We start from the raw sequence: 27,971 nt of genomic DNA on the forward strand, positions 1-27,971 counted from the left end.
AAATGTCCCCACTACGTATGGTATAAAAGGTTAGTGGTCCTCACAAGACTAGTTATACACACACACATAAATACATAGTAGTGAGGACTCGGTGGCATGAAAACAACACGTTGGTATGACAAGGTTATTCCCAAAAGACCCGTTCCAAAGTGAAGGCAACCAATCATATAAAGAGCCATCGGTCTCCTCATTCTTAGCCCCGGTGACGCGGCCGTCAATCAAAAGCCTCTCAAAGTGATGTAGCGCGTACGAAGAAGACACGTCGGATATTATCCGAGCCGTCAAAGAGACGCTTGGTTCCGCGTTTGACCTCACGGGCTGTCACATGACGGCCATTAATAATAGAATGATTGCTCGGACGCCTTTAGCGCGATGATGCTAAGGCGCTATGGACTGTCGCTCACACCTATTATGTTTGTTTGCAGGTGATGCCAGCGTCCTTGATTTGAACTCGGTTAATCAATTCCTTCCCAGTTGGGGGGGGGGGGGGGGATTGATTGACCGAGTGTCTAAGCGCTAAATTCAGGCTTGACCGGAAGGATTTTAATCTGTGATTGACGTCCTGTCAAATGGTTCAACAAGCTTTTGCCCATTTTAAGAATGTCAGCGCTCACTTCGGACACAGAAGGATTTTACGTTGAACCTAAAAGTGGATCTACAGAATTATTTTTTTTTTGCGATCGGCTGGGAAATGGGAAAAAAAATAAAGGTGCACTGGACAAAACTATTTTAATAATAATAATAATGATCCATTTCATTTCTAAGCGCCTTTCAAAACTCTCAAGGTCACTTTACAGTCGCAGGATCAAGTTTTTCTGTGGGTGAGCAGCGTTAGCCTCACGTGCCAGCGTTCACTCAACACAGAAGTAACTCAAATAGATAGAAAGCGAGCCAGCTAGCTAGCTAATACCCATATAGCTAGGTAGCTATCCAGTGAGCAGACAGCTAATAGCTAGCTAGCAAGATAACCATCCCAGACATACAGACGACAGATAGCTAATAGCTAATAAATAGCAAATAGCTAGCTAGAAGTACAGATGACGGCTGAGGAAGCCTTTTCATCGATGTACGATTGAGAGCTTACACAGACGTATAGCTAGCTAGGCGTTCAGCGTTCACTCAACCTGGAATAACTCAGATAGATAGCTAGCTAGCGAATAGATGGCTAGCTAGATAGCCATCCAGACAGACAGACAACAGATAGCTTAATAGATAATAAATATCAAATAGATAGCAACTAGCTAGCTAGCTAGCTAGGCATTTGTCCATTTTTGTGCCAGGGCATGTCTCAAATTTAATAGACTATCATGAATAGACCCACAAAAAAAAGTATAAAGAACATGCGCTCAAAAAAGACTGGAAGTAGATATTCTGGCCATTTCCAGGTTGGTATAGCCGCAAAATTCCAGAGGGAAAATGGCCGCCGAAGGGTAGTTCCATGTGAACCTTTGCCGCTACACCCGCATAAAAGTTTTAAGAAACAATGAATTAACCGGCATACAGAGTCTTTCATTTTGGTTTGATGCCCGTTTGTGACGCATAGCTACAAAAATCACCAAAAAAACGGCTAATGACGATCAAAACATCGAAATCGGGGCACATGTAAGCCAAAGTACAACCACGACTCGAGGTTGAGAATCCATGCTTCGTGGCCCCAGGATATTTGTATTAAAAAAAAAATCCCAAAGGAGGAAACGGAAAGAAAAATCAACATTTTTAGCAAGTGGAATTGTCAACAACAAAATGGCAATTCCTCCTAGCGGAGCCTATTAGCTATGCACCGGCGCTTCCGTTCGCCACAGGCGACATCAGATTCCCAGTTGCCTCGAGTCCCTCACGTGTTTGCATGACGATTAACAAAATTGTGGCGCTCTCCCAACGCCCAAAGACGACATCAATAAAACGCTCGGCTGGTTTTAGTGCGTTAAAGGCGAGATCAGCGTGGAGCATTGCCACATTTCCCAGAAAGAGTCAAACTGGAAGACCATCGCCTCTTCCTTTTTCCAAGGTTTAAGATCACAGCAATGGCTGGGAAATAATAATAATAACAACAATAACAAAAATAATAATAATAACAGTAATAAAAACAACAGAGTAGTAACAGTAGTAACAATAGTGCTAATGCTACTGCTAATGAAAATACTAACAGTAATAATAACAACAGTAATAATAGTAATAGTAGTAAGAGTAGTAATAGTAGTAATAATAGTGCTAATGCTACTGCTAATGATAATACTAATGCAAACGCACATGCAAAGGCTAAGTAAGGCTAAGGCTAACACTCACACTAACCCTCATACTAATACTAATACCACATTTCATTTATAAGCGCATTTTAAAACTCTCAAGGACAATTTACAGTGATACCTCAGCTTCCGAACTTAATTGGTTCCCAGAAAGTGTGTGTAAGGCAAAAAGTTAGTCTGCCAAATATTTATTTCCTATAAGAAACCATTAAAATGAGAATAATGCGTTCCCAGGTCCCCATCAAACATAATTTTCTACTAAATAAGCATTAAAACTACACTAAATAGACCTTATTGTATTTATAATAAATGTGATATTGTATAGTAATGAATGAAATAAACTGTACAGTATAATAAAGTCGTTTTATTGACCTTTGTGATGGTCGTTGCCTCTTGATGATATCCGAGTGAAGTTGCCGTGCTTTCTGTGCGATAATACCCTCACTCAATGTCCCCTGCTAGCTGCTTTTTGTTAATCCAAATCAACAGAAGTTTTTCAACCTCTTGTATTGCCTGAGACTGTTGCTTAGACAACACAGAAACACCCTTAGCCACACGTAGCAATGATTGACTTGGCGTACTGGTACTGGGATGCTAAGTCACACAAACGCACACCTCGTTTGTCTTTTTCGATTATCTCCATCTTGTCATTTTCTTTGTCTTCTTCGGCTTAACACTAGCCGGTGGTGGGGTCTTTTTCGGTCCTGTCACAGCAAAAGTACTCCATTCGATAGCAAACCACGTCTGCACTCAAAGGAGGTGTGGAAAACTAGTCCGCCAGGCACCGTGGCGCTGTGTGGTTTGGTTCGTCCGCCGTAAACGTTGGCAGGAAATGAGTTACGGAAAAACATCCCTTTAACAAGATGCGACATTGAAGCACTGCACGTTTTGAGCGGCGGCGTGAGTAAAATAGCGGCAGTGACGCCGGCGGCGGTCACCAATCCATTTTCTTTCTGTCCGTCGTAAAAAGGCGCCATTAAGCGCCGATGGCCGACTTTTAAGGAGGGGAAGCTCGGATTGAGATAGATTTTTTTGGTATTTTAGTGATTCACGTTCCGACACGGGGGCGTTGACAAGCTCGTAAACACGTAGCGTTGCTTAAATTGGCGAGGCGGGCGGAGCGCTTCCTCGGAGGATTTTGTTTTGATGTCAAAAGCACTGATCGTGATGAGGGCTGACGAGCACTTGGCGGGGTGACGCAAATCTTCATTTTCGTGGCGTCATCGCTCAGTCTCGTTTGCGTTTTTTTTTTTTTGTTAGCTAGTGCTACAGACGAAATGCTTTCCGTATGCTAATAAGTAGCCAGCGGCAACCAAATTCAAATCTAGGAAGACGGTACCACTTGTAATAGTTGGTGACGCCTCCATGGTCATATTCAGAATTGGTACTTGAACTCTTTTTTATTAGCAGTAAAACTTGATATAAACGAAGATGATAAAAATGAAATATGAATCTGCATCATCACACTCTGCATTCAGAGTTTGGACTCTGCCCCGTGATTTGAATAAGACTTAACACTGCAAGCCTCTTCCGCACCCACTCCTGACCCCTCACCGCATCTCAGCCGGCCTTAATCATGTCATGTGCTCGGCGGTCCGATCCCAATCACGGATCTGTGCTCCGAAACGTTTGACCCCGTTGATCGGTATAGGGCCGCTTGTTTGTCTGGACCGGAGAAGCGAGAAGACCATTTTTTCCCGTGTGCACAAAAGCGAGTGTTTATGCTGTTGTTTTCTCAACCTGGTGCCGTCATTCAGTTCCTTGAATGAGGGTGAGGGGGTCGCCGGAGTCCAACGGAGTCGTTGCGCAGTCCAACTGAGTCCTACGGAGTCCTTGCGGAGTCCTTGCGGAGTCCTTACGGAGTCCTTACGGAGTCCAACTGAGTCCAACGGAGCTGAGTCAAAAGAAACTAAAAACCTTGCCACAGTTTGGCGTTAGCCAGAGGTACCCAGGGTAAACCAGATAATTGAATCAAAGCGCCTCTGGCCAAATTGTAGCAGAGGTTTGAAATTCTGGACCTGAATTTACCACCTCTGACCAACATGTAACTCTTTGCGGGGCCTCGCCCATCACTAGATCTGTCACACAGTCGTCACGGAAGTCTCCAAGTGGTACCGTCAATCTGTATTTGAAGCCACGGTTATTTTAGAAGATACAGTACCGGACAGTACTGGACAGTCCACTGAGCAGTCCACCAAGCATTCCCTTCAACCTGCACCAAGCTAGCATCATGGCAGTTGGCATGCTTGATTTGCTTTCGCGGGCCGAATAAATTGATAAGGGGGGCCAGAAGTGGCCCCGTAGCCTAGACTTTGACACCTACGGTCTGTAGGGTAAAATAAAGTAGAATAAATCTGTGCTACCATCGGCTCTCAAACCCTGACTTATACTCACCCCTGCTTGTATCTGTGAGCCTTGTTTTCTACCACATCTGACAGAGCAAAGTCATTTCGTGGCTACCTTGCTCACTGTGCGTGAAGCCTTAAAATCGATTGTTAGCCGCTGTGACATTCACAAATTCCTCCAAGGTTCACAGAAAAAAAGGATGTTCCGAGGAGCTAGTTTGTATTAGCATGTGGTCGCTCACTCCGCGTCTGACGGGCCAACAACAATCGGATCCGTTCTCCAGACTTCCAGAATCACTGATTACTGACGCTGGGCCTGTCAGGCGCAGTCGGTGGGAGGTTGCCAGACTCCGGCTCGTCACGAGCTGTTTAGAAGTCGACGAATGGAACCGGCTCCTAATGAACTCCGGGGTCGCCGTTGCATTAGTCGCGGCGACAGTCCAATCGGAAGAAAATGGACGTCAGAATAGCGGCTAGGCAGTTAATCCTGCTGAAGGACCAATAAGGTCAAGGCTTTGTAATGCTAGCATGGCACGTTTCCTTATGGAAAATCTTTATTCTTGACATTACAGCGTAACCTGGACATATTCAAGGCATGGAACAGCAAAGCAGCCCCAAATTCTAACCTGGCATACTGTCTGGATGTCATGGGATGGAATATATTTCACCCAAATATGTCGTAAAAATATTTGGCTCGCATTTCGGCTTTTTTTGTGGGGGAGCAGTGGCAGCCACACGCGCCAGCGTTCACTCAACCCGGAAGCAACTCAAATATATAGAATGCTAGCTAGCTTGCCAATAGATAGCTAAGAGCTAGCTAATAGCTAGCTAGATAACTAGCCAGCCAGCCAGATACCATCAAGGCCTGCAAAGCCTTCTTTGCTGGCCTAAAAATATCTGAATCACAGATTGATTTTAATTACAGTAAAGTCTCGTGATATCGATATTGTCGGGAGTCGGAAAAAATATCGATATAACCGGACTATCGATATAATTTTCTCCGATTTATTTCCGATTAATTTTCCGATGTAAATTTTCTCCTTGCGTTCATAGAAATAGTATCGTAATAAGCAGTACTATCGATATAACCGAAATCGATATAACGAGACTTTACTGTATATTTTGATCATTTATTGGATGTTACTGAAAATGATCATACTTTCATAACTTTCAAAAGTGTTTTGTAGATAATGTATTAAATCGAGGCTACGTGATTCAAATACAGTAAAGTCTCGTTATATCGATATCGGATATATCGATAGTCCCGGATATATCGATAGTCCCGGTTATATCGATACTATTTCTATGCACGCACGGAGAAAATTACATGCAAACAAGGTCGGATATATCGATAGTCCCGGTTATATCGATATTTTGTCGGACTCCCTTGAATATCCATATAACGAGACTTTACTGTATTAGCACTCTGCGAGTGTTCAGACATGCCTCTTTTTCCTATTTCTTTTCCTAATGAGAACGTGACCCAAAAGTGTTTTGTTAGTTACAATTATGCCCATTCCCCCCCCCCCCCCCAATCGCAAACCAACTTGTGCGCTGCTTATTTCCAAAGCAATTAGGACAGTAATTAAGAAAACCGGGCACCTGATGATGCAATCATCGGATGAGGGTGGGGGGGGGGGGCGTGAAAAATGCAACAATCAGATTAATCAAGCAAAAGACACAGAACAATTACTCACAAAGCACTCCCGCAACAGGTGATGCTTATCATTAAATTGGGGGGAGATCGCAGACGCTAGCACCGTTTATCACGTGGGACCTTGGCGAATCGGGGGCGGTAGGACGGACGGGCGTTTTTTTTTTTTGGGGGGGGGGGGGGGGTTGATTAATGAGCGCACGGGTGACTTTGCCAGGTTAACACAAATCAACATCTGCGCCGATGTCCTCGGTCAAGTTCTTGGGGCACACAATTGCGTTTTGGAAGCTAGCTAGTGAACGTCTATTTAGCCATATTAAACAGTGCTCAAGATTAATATTAAGTTTAATCAATATAAGTATTGCTTTGCTTGTAAAATATAGATAACAGAACAGAGAGGTATTGTTGGTTGTGTGTATTGTGGTTTACAGACTTCGAGAGTGAAGTCATTCTCCAAAAAAAGAAAATGGCTGCCAACATTTTTTTTGTCCTCTATTCCCGGACCCCAGTCTTCGGTTAAAGCCACCTGATTGGTCAAGATCGCAGCAGTGAGGAGAGGTGGTTTAAACATTAAAAAGACAGGCAGACGTCAGAGAGAGAGTGACAAAATGGATACAAAATGTAACTGTTAACGCTAATATTAGCTCGTAATATTCTAACCTAATAGTAGCTAAAGCTAGCTAGGCATTTTGTAAACAGTACACAATGCGCAATTTACGCTTTTTTATCGCGTTTCTTTTTGCTGAAACAAACTCAAAATGGTGTCTTGCGTTTCTATTTCTCTCTTCAGTGATTCCAAAGTTTTTCTTTTGTGTGTTTTATCTGTTGCGGGTTTGTTTTTGTTTCACATCCCGAGTCTTGTCGTGTTGTTTTTTTTTTGTCATCAGAGATGATGAACGTGGCGGCGACGCAATTGAAAATGATAGATGAGCCGTTTCATCTTGGTAGACGCCGTTGGAGGCGACGATGATTGATTGATTTTGGACGTGTTTTGTTTTTAGGTGCACTTTTGCGACTTTGGAGAAGAAGAGTTGCGGCGGTTTTAAAAAAAAAAAGGTATTATTTATATATAATGAGATTATTTTCTTATCTGAGCTTTCTACGCAGATGATTACGTGCATGTTTTTTGGGGATGAAAGTTCATTCATTGAATTGCGGCAGTGAGCGTGAAAAGAATTTCATTGATGTTTTATTTTTTATAATCCACAGAAAAACGGATCCTGTGACGGTAAAGTGAGCTCGAGAGTTTTGGGGAAAAATATATGTGTGTGTGTGTGTGTGTTAACTTACCGATGCAATCTTGAAGCAAGCTATCTATTAGCTATCCAGCTAGCTATTAGCAATATACAGTAAAGTCTCGTTATATCAATATTCAAGGGAGTCTGAAAAAATATCGATATAACCGGGACTATCGATATATCCAATATCGATATAACGAGACTTTACTGTAGTTAGATAGCTATTTGAGTCAGGAAACATATTAACTATCTAGCTAGCAAGCTATCTATTAGCTACCTAGCAAGCTATTAGCAATATAGCTAGATAGCTACTTGAGACAGGAAACATTAGGTATCTAGTTAGCTAGCTATCTATCAGCAATCTAGAATTCTATTAGCTAGCTAGATAGCTTTTTGAGTTATTATTATAATACATTTCATTTATCAGCGCCTTTCAAAACTCTTAAAGTCACTTTACAGTCACAAGAAAAGTTTTTCTGTGGATGAGCAGCGGCAGCCACACGCGCCAGCGTTCACTCAACCTGGAATAACTCAAAAAAATAGAAAGCTAGCTAGCTAGCCAGACAGCTAATAGAAAGATATCTAGCTGTCTTTAAACCATTTTGACCGAACATCAGGTTTGATTGACAAAAGAAATATCTCGCTAATCATGAACATGGCTAACGCTGTTTTGCTTTCTACGCTCCTAGAACACAATCTGCAAGTCAATATTTCATTAAGGCAAAAGCGAGGGCTTGTTAACAAAGAAGGTTTTCTGTCTTGCCTTCTTTCGGGCGTCTTGTCGGACTTTTGATTGGTTTTGCGTTTACTGGGCTTGGTTTACAAGAGAGGACATACTCAGCGTTTGAACAAAATATCAATAGAAGCTCTGATTGGGTCATCACATGACAGAAAGTGGTCAGGGAGGCTGTGAATACAAAATGTGGCCCAGTTGTTGGATTACATGACATTGTGTTAGCCATTTTTAGCTTTTCTAGATAAAAAACAGGTCTAAGTTGAAGCACGGGAATTAGAAAATGACAAAAACCCTGGCACTGGAATGGACACATTTTTGCACAGGGGCCAGTGAGGGTTATCATGTACATTGGTTTGTTTTTGTTCGGGTCAACTTTCCCCGCTTTCATTGGCTAAGAAGCAAGTCGGCTGTGGTACACCCACAAAAGCGCCTGATTATTCCTTTTGCACTAAACTAGCAAGGGATTTTTTTCGCTGTAAATAATGTTGATTTTTGTTCGTTTTATTAATATAATATGACATTTCACCTACGTTTTGTTTCTTAAAAAAAGAATTTCATTCCCAAATTGTTTTTTCAGTATTTCCTTCACTCGAATAACCTTGGTTCAAACCCAGGATGAGAAGCAACAAAAGCTATTGTTCTTCCCTTTGTGTTTCACTTCCGTTGGCACCAAATTTCAAGAGAACCAGAAATGCAAATACGCAAGGTGGAAACAGGAGGAAGCCAAGTGAACTGGAACAATACATGATTCGCCGCCCCCCCAACACCCCCAACCCCCTTTCACGCCGCACAATGTCTCCGCACCGCTGGTTTACCGCCGCCGCGTGTGACATATTTGAATATTGAAATGATGCTCGATGAATGGAAAGCCACGCAGGTACACAGTAGGACCCAAAAGGCGCGGCTTTCTAATATCGCCGCCATCACAAACGTGCTGTGGACCCCGTGATAGGAAAGGTTGCGGCCCCACAACAGCGACACACAGCGCCAACAAAATTCATTCATTCATTAATATGTGTGTGTGTGTTCATAGGGGGATTATTTTCAACTGCTTGTGAATTATATGAAAAAAAAAGGAAGACTTACATGGATTTTTTCCTCCTGTTGATTCCTGACTTTTGCTGCATTTTTTTCTTGTCCCACAGTATGACAGGAGGCGAGGAGAAATATGTTTCCTGGGGGTGTTGCAGAGAAGCTTGTCTGTGCTCAATAATTCATAATTGGGGTGTATGAATGTGTGTGTGTGTTCTTATGAAAACCACAGTGGAGCGGTATGAATGTTTCACCACCAAGTGCAGTACGTTTTGTCAAAAGACATTAAAAATAACTAAAAAAAAAACAAGTTTGTGTGTCCCAGTAATGTTTTTAACCGTGATGCTAACAAAGTAGTTAAGAAATAAATCAGGTGCATTGGATTCATGCATTTTTCGGAGATAAGATGTACTTACCGCACTATCAGGAGCTATCCGGGACACTTTGCAGTCAATAAAATGCACTGTGTAGGGAAATATGGGTCATATTGGCATGCCATGTCAAAAGTAAAAAAAATACACGCCTTACTTGAATACAATTCTGCAAAAAAAATAAATGAGAATATATGAGATTAAAATTGTAAAGTAAAAAAACAAATCAAATAAAAAATATGGACCTTACTTGAATAAACTTCCGTAAAAAAATAGTATGCCTATGAGATTATTAAAATTGTAAAGTAAAAAAAAAATACAAGAAAAATTACACACCTTACTTGAATAAATTTCCGCAACAAAATTAGCATATGAGATTAAAATTGTAAAGTAACAAAATAAATAAAATAAAAATTACACACCTTACTTGAATAAACTTCCGCAAAAAAAATAGTATGCCTATGAGATTATTAAAATTGTAAAGTAAAAAAAATACACATCTTACTTGAATAAACTCCAGCAAAAAAAACTAATATCATATGAGATTAAAATTGTAAAGTAAAAAAAATAAATCAAATAAAAAAATATGCACCTTACCTGAATAAACTATCGCCAAAAAATAACAAAAAAATATTAGATTAAAATTGTGTACCCCCCTCCCCCCAATACTTACACACTGTACAGGAAAGTAGATGACCGGTACTCATTGAAGTTAGTGCAATCAAAATAGCGGATGAGTATTGAAAGTGTTAGCGCTAACAGCTAACGGGGATGCGGCGCTAACACACACAATGACGACACATCAAGAACGTCTTGGCGTACAGTCGTATTTTATGGACTGTTTTCTTTATCATGTCAATATCATAACATTTTCACTTTTGAGGGTGTGTGTGATCTGGATCGTATCAGTTGCAATAAATAAATAAAAACAGCATCACCGTCATGCAAACAAAACTAGAAACGCGCAGTGTCTCTTCAGCCATTTATTGACAAAAAATGTACGTGTGTGTGTGTATATATATTTTTTTATTTATATATGTATTTTTCTTTATGTTGTGTTTTTTTTTTTTTTGGGGGGGGGGGGGTGCACACACTCACACTGTGCTCTACAAGCTGTGTATGATGGTCCTCCTCTTGAGGCTTTCCACGTACTCGTTGGCCTGATCCAGGCTGGTCTTTTTCTCAATGACGGGCGGCGGACCCTCCACCAGCTTGACAAAGTAATGGCAGTAGACTTTGTCCATGATGCCGAACATGCCTCGTCCGTGGTAGCGGATGCGCTTCAGGTACATGCCTTTGCCCGTGTTAGATTCGGCTGCGGTGCGGAAAAGATGGAGAGGTATGTTTAGCTCGTAGCGTTGGAGATAGAGCGGGCTTCGAAGCATTAAAAACTATTTGCTGTATTGTGTAAAAAATAAACAAACAATAAAAAATAAAAAATAAAATAAAATTTAAAAAAAGAAACAAAAAACAAATTACTAATAACTAAAAACAAAACAAAAAAATACAAATTACAAATAAATAAATAAAAAATAACAAATGAAAAATTTATATTTTATATTTTGTTATTTGTAAAGTTAAAAATTAAAAATTAAAAAATCAGTTTTATGCTTTTTAGGTTTTTGACCCAAGGAAAAAACAAAACACCTTTTTCCCCCGCTGTATAAGGCGCACCCCCAATGAAGGGTGTATTTGCCATATATAAGGCGCACATTCAATAAATGGAAAAAAAAAGTTTGCAAATAAAATAGATAAATATCAAAAAGTTAGCTAGTTTTCTTCCCGAGTTACTTAGCTATCTATTAGCTGTCTGTTAGCCAGCTAGTTTTCTATCCCAGTTACTTAGCTATCTATTAGCTGTCTATTAGCTAGCTAGCTTGCTATCTGAGTTACTTCCGGGTTGAGTGAAGGCCTATGCTAGCTATCTATTAGCTAGCTAGTTTTCTACCCGAGTTACTTCGGGGTTAAGTAAACGCTGGCGCGTGTGGTTGCCGCTGCTCACCCACAAAAAAAAACTTATCCTGTGACTGTAAATTGGCCTTCAGAGTTTTGAAAGGCGCGTATAAATGAAATGTATTATTATTATTATTATTATTATTAACTTAATGATGACTAAGATGTAAATATGAAAAGAAGGTTGTCTGTAATGTTACAGTCCCCTCTAGTGTATTGAAATGGCATTGCAATAATGTCCAAAAATCAGTCCCAATTCTTATTCATATTTCCCACGTTTCCAAGATGAATTCACTCACCCACATACAAGTTGGACTTGTACTCCACGTTGTGATTCTTCACCGCCATCTCCTGAGCTTCCAAAAGAACCTGCAAGGTGATTTATGGGAATTTCAATGACGATTCAGATGTTTGAATTTATAGACGGTACGCAGAGTTTGGAAACCAACGTCTTTCATGATCTTGGCTCCCTTTTTGTCATTGAACTCTAACTGTGCAATGGCCTCGTCGATGGTCAAGCCTCGAATCTGTGTAAAAAAATATCATAGGAACATTTACTTGTTCAAATGACAGCATGACCGTACATCGGTGAAAAGGTTTCTACAGCCGTCATCTGTACTTCTTTAAAGGTGTCGGACGTTTCGCTTTTTATCCAAGAGGGCAGTAAAAGTAAGCCCATGTGGTAATGATCTAAGAAGTCTGTTGTAAGCAACGTCACACCACCATGGCGATTTAGTGAAGGGTTTTGCTGTTTGATAAAAAATACCTTCTTTTACTCCCCTTTCAAACCATCTATTTTCTTTCGAATTTTAACCTCATTGTCCTCAAATGAGAACAGAAACATGACTGTAAGTGATATGAAAACACTGATGAATTATTTGTATTAATTTTTCCCACGCGCAAAACATGATTACTCACCATTTTAGCCAAGTACCACATCTTGTCTTTGCTGTACTTGATCTGTCTCCTCGAATGATGGATCTCCTGTGAATAAGAGGGGAAGTTGGGTTTTACAACACAACTTCAAGGTTAAAAAAAAGGACATACTGCTGGTCTGCGGGGCTCGCCAGGCAGCTGTGGCGGATACACAATCTTGTTCTTCCTCTCCCAGTGTTTTGATTCTCTTGGAGTGCTGGTGTGGAGGCAAGATATCTGTTGAGGGCCACCGGCTCCTGTCGCTAACCTGGACATGGGAATAATAAAATAGGGCTGAAATGAATATCGCCGAAGTTAGGTAAAAATGGCCTCAATGCATCCATCCATTGCTTTTTCCGCTCGATTGTAATTAGATAGACAGATGGATAGATAGAGATAGATAGACAGATAGATAGATAGATAGATAGATAGATAGATAGATAGATAGATAGATAGATAGATAGATAGATAGATAGATAGATAGATAGATAGATAGATAGATAGATAGATAAAGACGTACAGGTGTGCCACTTTACTTGAATCATATCCGAGATTGACAATTGATTTAGCATTGTCACAATGTCAAACAGCTGTGCATGAAGTTTTCGCTACATACCTCGGATAAAAAAGTCCAAACATACTCCTTAAGGACGCAGTACCTGTAAATAAAACGAAATGTTAGTGTAAAATACGAAAGAAATTTATGGTAATTGTAAATAGTCAAATGGCGTTTGTTCCTTACCGCATCCACTCATGGTTGCGGCCATTTTGGTTTCTCATCAACGAATTACTTTACGGCATCGGTGTGTTTACATGTGTTTTACCCTTGCGTTTGAGTAAAGTTTCACCAAAATACCCACGATAATATCTGTTGCAATCTAAATTATAAATAATTACATATTAAAAAAATGTTTTCATTAAAACATACTTTTGTAAAAACAAATGTGGCGTACTTGGGAGAACCTTCTTCCGACTGCATTTTACGACACTGTAGTGACGTACGGTCGTTGCCGTGACGCCACACCGATCAGTGAGAAACATGTGAGATTTGCCTACACAGTCTTACTTTCAAAGCGTCCTTGTTTTTTAATCTCCAAAATCATTGAGACCTTTACGATCATCATGCACGAACGATTCCTTCCTGCTTCTCCCAATTGGTACTGTTCCCGCTGTTGTGATATCAACAGCGGCGGCTTACTCGGCGTCGGAGCCAAAAACTTCATCTATTTGATTGACGTGTCTGCATCTACCTGCACTCCACAAGGTAAATCGCCGTCACGTTAAAAAAAGAATAATATTCTACGACTAAATCAATCCCGATTGTGTTGTAACATGTCGTTATTTGGCTATCGATTGGCTATTTTCGAAAACGAAGTTAAAATTGGCTTTCTCAGGTGCGTAGATTTATCGCTAAATGGCCCCACACATCCTTCCGTCAACCTACGTCATCCCTGACATTTTTTTCCCCACATTTGATGAAATATTAAAAAAACAGATACACTTTCACTTTCAATACGAAGCAAAATCGTCCAAACAAAGGCACGAGGCACCGCTGTAAAGTCGCTATAATCTGGTCGAAATTGGATTTGGTTGCTCTTGTGGTTCGACCCTGCTGGTCCAAATATCGTTTGAATCTCAATTTAAACAATTTAACCCTTTGTTTCAGGTGTTCTCGTGGGCCACAAAGGCTTGGTGTCAAGCATTTCCTTCTGCCAAGATGTGACGCAGAGTCACATCTGCGCCACCTCCTCCGGCGACGGCGTCATCATCTTGTGGGACACCAACACTCGATCTCTTTTACGGGAACATCTGGCTCATCAGGTCAGTTCTGTCGCTCCAGGTTTGATCTTTTTTTTTTCCCCCCCAGATAATGACCGCCATTTTATCCTCAGAGCGCCGTCTCGGCTTTGCACTGGTCCCCGCTGGACAAGAACCTTGTAGTGTCGGGAGATGAGAAAGGAATCGTGGCTTGTCACTGGTACAACACGGGAGATACGACTAGTTTTTTCCCCGAAGCTCGAAGCATCGTGTGTCTCACCTGCTCTCCGCACAACTGGAGTACTGTGGCGGTCGGGTAAGATATGAAAATGAACTTTTATTTGGAGAGCACTGACATAAATAACCTGGATGGAAACAAAATAGAACAAGGTTAAGTTATACAATTAAAATAATATGTGTAATAGTACTTAGAATATTTCATCTAGCTAGCTAGAGGAAATAAATAGCTAGCTAGCTTGCTATTTATTGTACTTCCTATATTCTGTTTTTCTTATTTTAAATTCTAAAATATTTTATTGACTACACATAGTTACAAAGATGGCAAAATAGAACATAAAAATAGTAATAGTACTTAGAATATTTAATCTAGCTAGCTAGAAGAAATAACTAGCGAGCTAGCCATATATTGTTTCCTATATTTTCCTATATTTAGCACTTATGGTTTTTTTAAATTTAAGTTAAAAAAATATTTTATTGAATTCAACCAGTTAGAAATATGGCAAAATGGAACATAAAGATTAAGTTATAAAACTAGAATAATACGAGTAATAGTACTTAGAATATTTACTGTAGCTATCTAGATGACATAAATAGCTAGCTAGCTATTGTATTTCCTACATTTAGCACTTATGTTTTTCTCATTTTAAATTCTAAAATATTTTCTTGACTTCACCCAGTTACAAATATGACAAAATGGAACATAAAGATTAATTTATACAATTAGAATAATATCAGTAATCGTACTTTGAATATTTAATGTAGCATGCTCGATGAAATAAATAGCTAGCTAGCTCTCTATTTATTGTAATTCCTTTATTTAGCGCTTGTATTTTTCTTATTTTAAATTCTAAAATATTTTATTGACTACACACAGTTACAAACGTGGCAAAATGGAGCATAAAGATTAAGATATACAATTATAATAATATAAGTAATAGTACTTAGACTATTTCAGCTAACTAGATGAAATAAATAGCTAGCTAGCTCGCTATTCATTATGCTTCCTATATTTAGCACTTACTATATGTTTTTTCTTATTTTAAATTCCAAAATCTTTATTTGACTTCACCCAGATACAAAGACGGCATGATTCTGCTGATCGACGTGAGCAAAAAGGGCGAGGTGATACGTCGACTGCGCGGCCACGATGACGACATCCACTGTCTGGCGTGGTCGCCGCTTGCCGGCGAGGATACCCTGAACTGGAGAGCGGAGGCCTGCGATGATAACGGTCAGCCATCGTCCACTGCGGGATTATCTCATTTTTAATTCTGTTTTCCCTCTGAATTTCAATCTTTAATGTTCTGCGTGTTCCAGCTTTGAACGTAGCGAGTGCTCGAGAGGAGAAGGGCTGCTACTACCTAGCGTCGGGAAGCAAAGACCAGACGGTGAGAATCTGGAGCACGTCCACTGGAAAAGGTGAGATGTAGGTCGCATGTAGTTGTTGCATAATTACAGAATTGCTATCTAATAGCGATCTAATAGCTATCTACTAGCTGGCTACTAGCTATCTAGCTATCTAGCTATCTAGGTAGCTTTCTAAAAGCTATCTATTAGCTATTTATTAGCTAGCTAACTAGCTTTCTCTCTATTTGAGTTACTTCCGGGTTGAGTGAAGGCGCGTGCTGCTCACCCACAGAAAAACTTATCCTGTGGCCGTGGGGTGACCTTGAGAGGTTTGAGGGGCGCTTAGAAATGAAATTTATTATTATTATTATTATTATTATTATTATTATTATTATTATTTATGTCATGAATCCGTTTAAGCTATCAATTAGCTGGCTGGCTATCTATCTATTAGCTATCTAGCTAGCTATTTGGATAGCTATCTGATGTCTATCTAATAGCTATTTACTGTCTACCGGGCTACTAGCTATCTAGTTATCTATTAGCTATCTGGCTATCTATCTAGTAGCTATCTGTTAGCTATGTATTAGCTAGCTAACAGCGTTCACTCAACCCGGACGTAACATAAAGTAAAAAAAACAATATAACATGACAACACAAAGACACAGATTCATTCTTCAGCACTTGCTGTACCCTCTTTGTGACATGAAGCAGTTCTAGATGAAAGAGGAGAGGATCAAAGCGTCCTTTTCAGAAATGGATCAGGGACGTCATAGTGGAATGTGCACGTCTACTACAAGCTAAATGTTGAAAGCAAACACGCAGCTGTAGCACCCAGTCCGTGATTCAGATATTTTTAGGCCAGCAGAGAAGGCCTCGCAGGCCCTAACTGCTACATTGTCCATCTGCATGTGTTGCTGACATTCAAAGCCTCGTTGCTTCAACGTTAATGTTTCGTTAGCAGATCCTGTGTGACTTGCATCGTGTGTTAGCATTAGCTTTAAGCTAGTGAGTCATTCGGGGTCTAATTTAGTTTTTGTTTGAAAATTATTAATAACAATAATAATAATAAATTCCCAAATTTCCCACGCAGGCGTGACGACCTTAAAGCTCCCCTACCTGAAGAGACGAGGCTCCGCCGTCGACCCGACGCTCAAAGAAAGACTCTGGCTTGCCGTCCACTGGCCCAAAGCCCGACCCACCCAGCTGGTTTCCAGCTGCTTCAGGTCCGAGCTTCCACCTACCTGTATCTCCGCTACCCGAGACGTTTAACGCTCATGTTTTGTGTGCAGCGGCGAGTTACTGATGTGGGATCTGACCCGGGAAGGCAAGCAGAAGTGGACTTTGTTCGGCTCGTCGTCCGAGGGCCAGAACCACAGTAGGATCGTGTTCAACACCGCCGCCTTCGCGCTACCTGACGGCCGCCAGCTGCTCGTCAGTACGTCATTAGACAGAGAGGTGGGCCTTTGTTCACGAGATAGCTAATAGATAGTTAATAGATAGCAAATAGCCAGCTGGATGTGACTACATTTCACCATGGTTGGTTAGCTTAATGCTAACTGATAATGGGAAACGTCATAGGAAGGCTAACAAAATTAGCAAAAATCCATTCATTTTTTTTTTTACAAATTTTGTTTGAATACCAAACGCATTTTCACTACCCTTTTCAATTGTTTTTTTTTCCCATTTTTCATTGATTTATTTTTCATAAAATATATTTGTTTTACCGTCAAATGTAATGTTTCTTGCTGCGGGCCATCCAGGTGAAATGTTGGGACCTGTCGGAGCTGGAGTGCCTGTGGACGCTGCCGACGCTGGGCGGCTTCGTGTACAACCTCGGCTTCTCGCCCGTGGCCACCGGTTGCCTGGCGCTGGGCGTGGGCGACAGCATGATCCGGGTGTGGAACACCCTTTCGACCCAGAACCGTTACGACGCCCGTTGTTTCTGGCAGGGCATCAAATCCAAAGTCACGGCGGTAAGACGCCATGTTTTCCTCACAAAATGGATTCATTTTGATTTATGTTAATATTTTCATTTTGATATGTTCGTGTTTGGTTGACAAAATGTGTTTGGAATTTATGCAAATTCTGATGATTTGGCAAATGACCGAATAAATATGAATGCATATTTTTTAACAGTATTTTTTCGTTGTAATATTTGTTCAACTTGACAACAAAGATAATTTTGAGGAGAAAAAAAATGCAATTTTTAAAAGAATTCATAATGATTTCCAGAGCCAATTTTACATTATTATGTCATTTTATGATTGTTTATTTATTTATTTATTTATTTATTTATTTATTTATTTATTTATTTATTTATCCATCCAGCCAATGTATCAAACTTAACATTAAAAAAAAGTTAAAAACGTGTCAAAATTAAAGTATTTATTTATTCATATCAACATTAAATTAAATCATTGAAATAAAGTAAAAAAAAAACATGAACATTAAAATCACTGAAACAAATCCAAATTAATTACATTTATTTATTTAATCGTATCAAAATTAAAATTAAAAACATTAAAATAAAGTAAAACATATCAAAATTAAAATATTCACATAAACAAATCCAAACGAATGACATTTATTTATTCATTGTATCGAAATTAAAATTTAAATAAAGTAAAAACAAATCAAAATTAAAATAAAGCAATACCATCAAAATTAAAATATTCACTTAAACAAATCCAAATGAATTACATTTATTTATTTGTTTATTTAATGTATCAACATTAAAATTAATTAAAATATATAAAATAAAAATTACAATATTTATTTATTTATTTGTGTGTTTATATAAAAAAAAAATAAACTAAAGTAATAGCATATAAAAATTAAAATATTCACTTAAACAAATCCAAATTAATGACATTTATTTCTTTATTTACATGAAAATTAAAGTAAAAACATATCAAAATTAAAATATTCACTTAAACAAATCCGAATGACTATGTATTTATTTATTTATTTGTTTGTTTATTTGTTTGTGTATTTCTTTATTTGTGTTGCAGCTGGCTTGGCATCCAAACCGAGAAGGAACCTTGTCGTTTGGAACAGAAGACGGCAAGGTTGGAGTTTACGAAGTCTTTTCCAGCAAGTAAGGGACAAAAAAAAATACTAATCATCATAATCAATCATCTTTTTAATATACGCTTATTAATGCTCTAACTTGATGTTCTCCTCGCAGACCGCCTCAGATTTCCAGCACCTACCACAAAAAGACGGTGTACTCGCTGGCCTGGGGACCGCCTCTCCCTCCGATGTCGTTTGGTAAACGCAGCTTTGCCATTTTGACCCGTCGGTAACACAACAACAATAAAGCTAGTCAGCACACACACACACACACACACACACACACACACACACACACGAAAAAAAAAAAAAAAAATCTCCACTCGCCTCTGTTTCTCGCCTTCTAATTGACTGTGTAAGTCAACGAGCGCGCTTCATTTAAGCAACTTAGGGCAGATGGCAATTTAATGAGTTCATCCGTCAAACCTTGGCTCACGGGCCCTGATTGTTGCCATGCCGACCATCTGCCCCATCGCCTCTAATGAGATGAAAGGAAGCTTTTAATGTCAACCCGGGTCATTTGTCTTACTAAAAGTCTTCATGTTTTTTTTTATTTTTTTTAACAACATTTAAACAGCTGTATGCTGAGTAGCCATTACAAGATGGAGGGAGTGGATGTAACTTTATTCGTCTCGCAGTGGAGAAATTTACGTTACACAGCAGCAAAGTTATGAGAGGAAAGGGAAAAAAGAAGTAGAAAAACAAAATACAGGAGCTGCTGGAAAGGCAGCCACTCTCGCGGCGCCATCTTGAAGTCAAAAAAACTACCAACATTACAACACAAAGACACAGACAGTCATTCATTCTTCAGCACTTGCTGTACCCTCTTTGTGACATGAAGCAGTTCTAGATGAAAGAGGAAAGGATCAAAGAGTTCTTTTTGTAGTGTAGCAAGTTTGTTATAAAACAAAATTCATGGGTTAGTCTGTAAACGGATGCCGATATATATATATGCTCCCTCTTACGAGTACCTGTCAAGAGCTGTACTGCAGCATTCTGGAGCAACTGGAAAGGCTTGGTGGAGGATTGATCGACTCCAAAGTGCTAAACGCGGCGATGGCAGCGTTGTGTTTTCTCCCTCGCTAAGATCGTTTTGGCGTGTGACCCGCAGGTGCGTCAGAAGGGAAGGCGTCTCACAGTTTGTACAGCTGCGCCGGCGAGGGCGTGATCCTTCAGCACGACCCGGCCAAGCTGAGCGGCGACGCGTGCGACATTGACAAACTCATCCGACAGACGAATAATATCACGGTAGGAAGTGCTTTTGTGAAAAAAACTGAACGCTACTAACGGCCATTTGTGTTTTGCTAACAGCACAAACTGTCTCCTCACACCGACCTCAGCTGGAAGCCGGACGGCAAAGTCGTTGCTATCGGAAACGAGGACGGGTAACGTTAGCCCGTCTGTGCTCTTGATTTGCTGCCAACGTGTCTAATCCTACTCCCGAACCCCCCGCAGATGCATCGACGTCTACCGAGCGCCGTCGTTGAAGCTGCTATGTAGCATCCAGCAACACCACAAAGTCATCAACGTTCTCCGATGGCACCCGGACGACAACGCGCCTACGGAACTGCACGGCTTGCTAGCTTCGGGCTCCTGCAACGCCGTCATCTACGTCCACGACCTGCGGCAGGTCATAGGTACCGCGAAAGAATCCGACTTACCCTATCGGTGAAGTCGAAGGGACGTCAGGACAAAAGGACGTTGTCCTGTGTAGAGAATCCCCCGGAGAACCCGTTGGTGTTGACGGAGCCGTACCGCAGATTAGCCGGGCACACGGCTAAAATCACCGGCCTGGCTTGGAGTCCGCATCACAACGGGAGGCTAGCCAGCGCCTCGTACGACGGGACCGCCCAGGTCAGTGTCATATGGCTCACTTTGACGTTGAATCCTCCATTCGGCGTCTCCAGTTGCTCCAAAACGTTGCTTGCTCGCCTCTTAACTGATGCTTGAAAGAGGGAGCATTTGTAAAAATTTAATTTAAAACTGTAGTGGATTTGACTTTCGGCGTCCCCAGTTGCTCCAAAACGCCGCTAGACACCTCTTAACTGATGCTCGTAAGAGGGAGCATTTTTTAAAATGTGCTTTAAATTGTAATTCAGGTATGGGACGTGGAGCAGGAAGCGGCACTCTCCAACTACCGAGGTCACGTAGGCTCCCTGTTGAGCGTGGCCTGGTCTCCCGTGGACCCGGACGTCATCTGGACCGGAGGGAAGGACTTCACCGTCCAAGAGTGGAGAGTCTCCAAACAGGAGTTCACCAAGCCGCCAAAAGGTGACCCTGCACCCGCTTATAATCATCATAAATGTATGATTTTTATTCTATTATTATAGAAACTTTGCTAGCTAATAGATAACTAGCAAATAGATAGCTAGATAACCAGCTAGGTAGATAGCTAGCGGGCAAGATCCATATCTTGGTTCCTACCAGGGAAGAAGATGGTGGACCTGAAGGAGAAAGCCAAACAGAAGAAGAAGACCAAAAAGCCATCGGAAGCGACGTCCCCGGCGGTCAACGGCGAACACGTGAACGGCACGCCGGTGGCGTTGACCGCAAATGGACAAGAAGCCTCGGATGAAGCCGAACAGGAAGAAATCCGTTCTGCCAGCAGTCCTGTACCGCCACCAGGTGATCAGACAACCTTGTTGCCTTGTTTTGTACCAACCTAACGTATCTGCGGTAACTGTTCCTCATCCATCTTAGCGACGCAAAGGAAAAGCACAACTGGAGGAAAGAGCAAAGACCAACATGGTGAGTTTCCAACAAGTGTGTCTAGAGGGGTCACTAATAAAGTCATACCTCGGATGCCGAACGCCTTACGGTTTACGAACGTTAAATTTATGAAAATGTTACCTTGGCATACGAACGATTTTTCGGGATACACACGGAGCTGCCACAATGAATGATGTCTCCTAACAAGAAAATGGCAGCCGGCTTGTTTTCGGTCCTCTATTCCCCGCCCGCAGTTGTCGGTTAAAGCCACGTGATTGGTCAAGAACGCAGCAGTGAGGGCAGGTGGTTTAAACATTAAAGAGACAGGCAGCCAACAAAAATTGATAGAAAACAGTGAAATTTGGACTCGTTTCAACTTTGATAGTTCAAAAGCGGAGTGTAGACTGCAAGGTTAAAATTCCCATCAAGCAGGCTCCACAAATAACCCGCACATTAATCAATCTGTACACATGATGCAAAAAGCTACCAACCCAGCTAAACACAACACAATTAATGGTGAACTAGGTAAAATTATCGCAGAGAAAGCACCGACAAGGGATCATTCCTCAAGATGGTGAAAGAAGAAGGCTACGTTCCTCATCATTTGTTTAATGCTGATGAAAGCGGCCACTCCAGGTCAATAAAATGACTTTATTATACAGTGCAGTTTACTTCTTTAATGATAATACCATAGCACATTTATTATACATAAAATAAGGTCTATTTTGTGTAGTTTTAAGGCTTAGAAAATTAGAAAATTATATTTTATGGGGACCTGGGAACGGATTATTCTCATTTTAATGGTTTCCTATGGGAAATTATTTTTTGGGATACACACTTTTCGCCTTACACACTGTGTCTCGGAACCAATTAAGTTCGTAAGCCAAGGTATCACTGTATGTCCACAATCCACGCGTGCGGCGTCGATGTAAGGTGTTCACCTTGCGTTTCCAGACGCGTACGCTCTGAAGAAGAAGAAATTTCGCTCCATCCTTCCACTTAGCACGGCCATGGACCATCGACCCAAAGAGGATCTGCTGCAGGATTGCCTCACCTTGGCCTCCATGACGCACGACAGAGGTGTGTGGGTGTGCGTGTGGAGATTATGCGGGAACGTTTGTGCGTGGATTGACGTTGTTTTTTTTGTCACTTTGGTACGTCAGCGCCTCCCGCAGGCCTGGGGGAGCACCTGCATCTTGGGCTTTTCTCCGACAGAGCTGCCCTAAATCGGATGTTCCAAGCGGAAGGTGCCGTAGATTTGCTCATCGAAACCCCGCCCCCTAAAAAATAGACTCCTCCCCCCCAAAAAAAAAAAATGACTGACAGTTTTTTGTTTATTGTCATTTTTTTTTTTAGAGGAAGCTCACGTGGAAAACGGTCACGTGGAATCGGCCGTCTACCTCCGGCTATGGAGCGGCGACCTGCAGGGGGCGCTGCGATTGGCCGCCGACAGAGGAGAGCTGAGTGACCAACTCATCGCGATGGCGCCCATGGGTGAGTGCTTTGGGTGTCGTGGTGTGAATTGTTACAAGGCAACTGAGTCTTATTGTTATTTACGGGGTGTGATTTTATTGTATTTTTTTTTTTGGTAGCGGGCTACGCGGTGTGGCGCGACGCCGTGGAGCGCTACGTCAAGCAGCTTTGTCTCCAGGAGCAGCACGTGAAGGCCGCCGCTTACCTTCTGTCCATCAATCAAGTGTACCAGGCCGTCCAGCTCTTACACTCGCACAAGCTCTACAGGTAATGTGGTTAGATTCGAAATTAAATTGATTATTATTAGTAGTATTATTTATTATTTTTTTAATTTAATGGTTATTTTTATAATAATTATTATTCTTATTATTATTATTATTATTAGTAGTAGTATGATTATTATTAGTAGTGTTATTATGATTATTATTAGTAGTGTTATTATGATTATTATTATGGTTATAGTGGTTATGATTATTATTGTTATTATTAGTATTATTATTATTAGAAATTAAATGCATTATTATGAAACATTAAATGTATTATTATTATTGTTATTATATTTTTTATTATTTTAATATTATGATGATGATGATTATTTTTTTTTAATTATTATTATTGTTATTATTAGTAGTAGTGGTAGTACTAGTAGTTTTTAGTGTCATTATTATTATTACTATTATTATTAATAGTATTATGATTAATATTATGATGGTGATTATTATGATTATTTTGATGATGATGATTATTGTTGTTATTATTATTGTTATCGGTATTATTATTATTATGATGATTTATATTATTTTATTGTTATTGTTATTATTTTTAATTATTTTTATATTGTCATGATTAATATTAGTAGTGGTAGTAGTAGAAGCAGTAGTAGTGGTAGTAGTTTTTATTATTATTGTTATTAATAGTATTATTATGATGATTATGATTATAAATTATTATTCTATTTTTTATTATTTTAATATTATCACGATTATTATTCTTTTTCTCATTATTAGCATTAGTAGTTTTTTTTATTTTTTACTATTTTTTGTTCTAATAATAATTATTATTACTATTATTGTTTTATTATCATTGTGATTATGATTATTGATTATTATTATTGCTGATTTTATTTCTTTGTTGAAGGGAAGCGATCGCTCTGGCCAAAGCGCGGCTGCCGACCGAAGATCCCGTCCACAAGGAGCTCTACGGCAGCTGGGCGGCCATTTTGGAAAAAGACGGCCATTTTTCTGCAGCCGCAAAATGGTGACTTTTATCTCGCGAAGCTCCATGGTGGTATCATCGTAGCACACTTTGATAATCTCGTCCACCAGCTACATCGCGGCGGGCGCCACTTTCGACGCCGCCAAGGTGATTGCCCGCAAGAACGACATGAGCTCGCTGAGGACGGCGGAGCGCTTGGCCAGCGTGACGGGCGAGGTCGCTTTGGCACAGTCGCTGGCGTTGCGCTGCGCCAAAGATTCGGCGGCGGCGCGGGATTGGCTCGCTGCGCAAGAGGTCCTCGCCTCCCACAAGGGACTCCTGGTCAGTGTTGATTTCAAATATTATATATGATATATAATATCATGAGTCATATGTTACTTACGGCTACAAGTATTTTAAATATGGACACAAATATCTTTTAAATGTACTGTATCAATCGTAAATTGTATTGTATTGTATTGTAAATAATATTATGCCTTATTTAAACCAAAAGGAGACATAAAATCAGGAAACAATTATATATTGTTATTATTAATAACAATAATATATAATAATAATAATTATGATTATTATTATTGTACTAGTATTTAATAAATATTATTTATCTATTATTTATTGTTGTTTATTCTGTATTATGTATTATAATTTATCACTTATGGTTTACAATTTATTATTTATGATAATTTTTATTATTATTATTAATTAGTCATCATTCATTATTTGTTTATTGTGTATTATTTATCATTTATGATTCATTATCATTTATTGTTTGTTTATATATTTATTAGTCACTATTTATTATTTGTTGTTTATTGTTTATTATGTATGATTTATGACTCATTATTTATCATTTATCATGTATTATTTATTGTTAATTATTTATTGCTTATTTTTAATTATTATTTACTATTTATTTAGCTACATGACTAAGACAGATTTGTCAATTTTAAAATAGCACATCATATTCATTTCAGTTAAAAAAATACAAATAATCACCTTAAAAATGATTGATAGAACTATTGATTATTGATACATTATGAATAATTATTATTAATTTTTTTTTTTTTTTTTAGGAAATTATACATTTTTAGAAAATATTAATTGCATGAATTGCAATCATTTAAATGTTATAATTCACAAATTACGAAAGAACCAAATCAGAACATTTGATTAGAAATTAAATGTCTTATGATTATCGTTTCTTCAAATATGACAAAATCAGTCAATTGAAGCCTGATGAAAAGAACGCCCGCGCAGGTTCACAAGCTTCACCTCAGCGTGGCGGAACTGCTGTGCGCCTCCCTCGCCGACGTCGTCCCCGAGATGAGCGGCGTCGGACACGCGTGGCCGACCGAGGGCGGCATCCTGGAGCGGACGCGCCACGTCTGGACGCGACATTTTGCCGTGGACTCGGAAGCCGATGGCGACGACCTCCGACCTCTTCTTCTGGAGCTCCAGAACATGGAGAGCCCGGCGCGCACCGCTAGCCTCCCGTTCACGCAGGTTGGATGCTAAGCTGCTAAGAAGGCCAATTTGTTTTCAATTGGATTTTATCGCTAAATTTGACCCGTTTCGGACGATATGATTGGATTAACCTTTATTAGTCTGGCAGTGGAGAAATTGACATTTCACAGCAGCTAAGTAAGGAAAGGAAAGAAAGAAGTAGAAAAAAACAAAATACAGGAGCTGCTGTAAAGGCAGCCACTCTCGCGGCGCCATCTTGAAGTCAAATAAACAAAAAAACTACAAACAAATAATATGACAACACAAAGACCCAGAGAGTCATTCATTCTTCAGCGCTTGCTGTCCCCTCTTTGTGACATGAAGCAGTTCTAGATGAAAGAGGAGAGGATCAAAGCGTCCTTTTCACCAGTGGATCAGGGACGTCATGGTGGAATGAGCACATCTGCTACAAGCTAAATGTTGAAAGCAAACGCAAAGCTGTTGAAGAAAAGTGATCGTCTCACATCTCCTGTCCCAGCCTAAATCCGCTTCAATTCCAAGCCGCAGTTTAAATTGCAAATGCAAATTGCTAATTTAAAAACATAAGATAACGTGAGTTTAGAAATTGTCGCGCAAAATCTCGTCGCGCGTAAATCCACATCAATTCCAAGCCGCGGCAGTTCCACAATTTTCCAACAGCACCAACCTTGCCGCTGGACAAAGCAGAGCTGTGAAAATGCTGCCCATTACACGCGCAAAATGGCCCCAGAGCAGTCCAATGACGACAGTCAAATGACACTGACATTCCTCCCAATCAAAAACAGTGCTGATGATGACTCAATGAGCCCATTTGTCTCCTTTAGGTGCTGTTGGGTTTGTCCCGTCACGTGGCCAGTGGCATCCTGTCATGGTTACTTACCGAGGACGGCGGCATGCTGGCGAAGGAACTGTGGCTAGCGGCAGCGTGGCTCCGGGAAGCCGCCGACTTTCACATTTCGGGCGCCATTTTTCCCATTCTGGCAGCTGCCCTGACAGAAGCCCGTCGCGACGTGGGCGAAGGACCCGAAGCTGACGCTTTGCGGGCTTGGGCCGCCTACCACCGTCTATACGAGTTATGGTGGCGACGCCCGGACGATGATGTCATCAGCAATGGCCTCTGTGAGCTCGACTTTGACGCGTCTTCGCTACTGTCGGACGCTCACGCCGCGTTGCAGGCCGAGCAACGTGCGACGGAGGAGGTGCGGCGCCGCTTGGCCGCCATGGTGGCGCGGCACGGACTCAACATGGCCGCCAATGGAGAACAAACTGATGACGCTGAACAGTGAGTGAAATAGCGTTGTAACAAATAACCGTCGACACTCTGTACCTTTGTTAGCTTCATGGTAGCCATTTTGTAACATGTTTCTTCAGGGCTGAAGACGAGACTTTTCTCTCGTTGACCGCAAAGATGGCGACGCACCAAACGCGGCTGTCGGCCATTCCTGAAACCATCAAGGTATTTGTAACAAAATGACGACAATATAAAACATACCAGTCAACCTAAAAAATAGTTAATTCCTAAGTTATATGGGTCTGGTGTTGTATGAACTTGAAATGGGGGCGGCTGTCCAAAATACAACGTAATGGTCTATATAGCGCTTTAACAGCTAAAGCTAGAACAAAGCGAACATTTCTAGAGGTCTTATAAATGAAATGTATTATTATTATTATGATTTGATAACAACTCCCCACCCCCTCCCGAAAATTAATATTTGATTGGACGAAATAGAACAATCCTAAAACTCAAGTGGAGTAACTTTAATGAATTTTTGACCATCGGCAGCTTTGGAATCAAGTTGCATGACCGTGATGTATGGCGTCCCTCAAGGGTCAATTCCCGAACCCCCTTTGCTTTGCATGTTGCATTGGATTTCAAATCTCATTCCTCGGTATTGTCCTCCTTGTCTCCGCTGTCTAGTTATATCCCCGTCCCGATGTGGCCGAGTGTTGCCTGGTCCTCCTCCATCTTGGCGCCACCATTTCCGACGCCAAAGATCTTCTACGGAAATACGCAACCTGCTCGATGCTAAGCGAGGCCTCCCGTCGATTCATGAGCTAAGTCGTTTTGTACTGTCCAGGCGGCCATTTTGTTGAATTAAAAACAAAAAAATGTATTTCAAAGCTTTTTTTTTTTTTTTTTGCACACTAAAATAAAATAAAGAAGCGTATGTTGAAAATACAA

At 40.5% G+C, this 27,971-nt stretch overlaps 3 protein-coding genes and 1 long non-coding RNA gene across 4 annotated transcripts in view; 1 reads left to right on the forward strand and 3 right to left on the reverse strand.

The window, feature by feature from the left end:
- The window catches only part of sgcd (sarcoglycan, delta (dystrophin-associated glycoprotein)), a 132,790-nt gene extending 123,419 nt beyond the window's left edge, over nt 1–9,371 (reverse strand). Inside the window, exon 1 of the mRNA XM_089017485.1 lies at nt 9,306–9,371. The gene's annotated coding sequence lies outside the window, so the exon portion shown is untranslated. The remainder of the gene's footprint in view (nt 1–9,305) is intronic.
- A 1,297-nt stretch (nt 9,372–10,668) lies between these two features.
- mrpl22 (mitochondrial ribosomal protein L22) lies at nt 10,669–13,317 on the reverse strand. Its single transcript, XM_089016638.1, has 7 exons — nt 13,233–13,317; nt 13,107–13,149; nt 12,623–12,758; nt 12,494–12,559; nt 12,025–12,102; nt 11,875–11,944; nt 10,669–10,937 (listed from the first exon to the last, which is right to left on the reverse strand). The coding sequence occupies exons 1-7, from the start codon at nt 13,255–13,257 to the stop codon at nt 10,729–10,731; spliced, it is 627 nt and encodes a 208-aa protein (XP_088872764.1). The 5' UTR covers nt 13,258–13,317; the 3' UTR covers nt 10,669–10,728.
- Nucleotides 13,313–27,925, forward strand: gemin5 (gem (nuclear organelle) associated protein 5). The gene is made up of 27 exons (XM_089016634.1): nt 13,313–13,754; nt 14,157–14,311; nt 14,383–14,564; nt 15,562–15,719; nt 15,806–15,907; nt 16,929–17,061; nt 17,128–17,293; nt 17,599–17,811; nt 18,850–18,935; nt 19,026–19,108; nt 20,022–20,158; nt 20,222–20,295; nt 20,366–20,547; nt 20,625–20,764; nt 21,010–21,181; nt 21,338–21,535; nt 21,611–21,658; nt 22,574–22,699; nt 22,783–22,866; nt 22,976–23,113; nt 23,212–23,359; nt 24,230–24,349; nt 24,418–24,628; nt 25,565–25,810; nt 26,614–27,071; nt 27,161–27,245; nt 27,708–27,925. Exons 1-27 carry the CDS (start codon nt 13,433–13,435, stop codon nt 27,846–27,848), a joined length of 4,308 nt encoding a protein of 1,435 aa, XP_088872760.1. The 5' UTR covers nt 13,313–13,432; the 3' UTR covers nt 27,849–27,925.
- LOC148886811 (uncharacterized) lies at nt 14,293–15,693 on the reverse strand. Its single transcript, XR_016117815.1, has 3 exons — nt 15,558–15,693; nt 14,529–14,613; nt 14,293–14,424 (listed from the first exon to the last, which is right to left on the reverse strand). It is a non-coding gene; the product is annotated as an uncharacterized LOC148886811 (long non-coding RNA).
- Nucleotides 27,926–27,971: the final 46 nt, after the last annotated feature.

This window comes from Hippocampus bargibanti, linkage group LG16 (assembly GCF_051943395.1).
Source record: "Hippocampus bargibanti isolate YZ-2025 linkage group LG16, ASM5194339v1, whole genome shotgun sequence".
NCBI lineage: Eukaryota > Metazoa > Chordata > Actinopteri > Syngnathiformes > Syngnathidae > Hippocampus > Hippocampus bargibanti.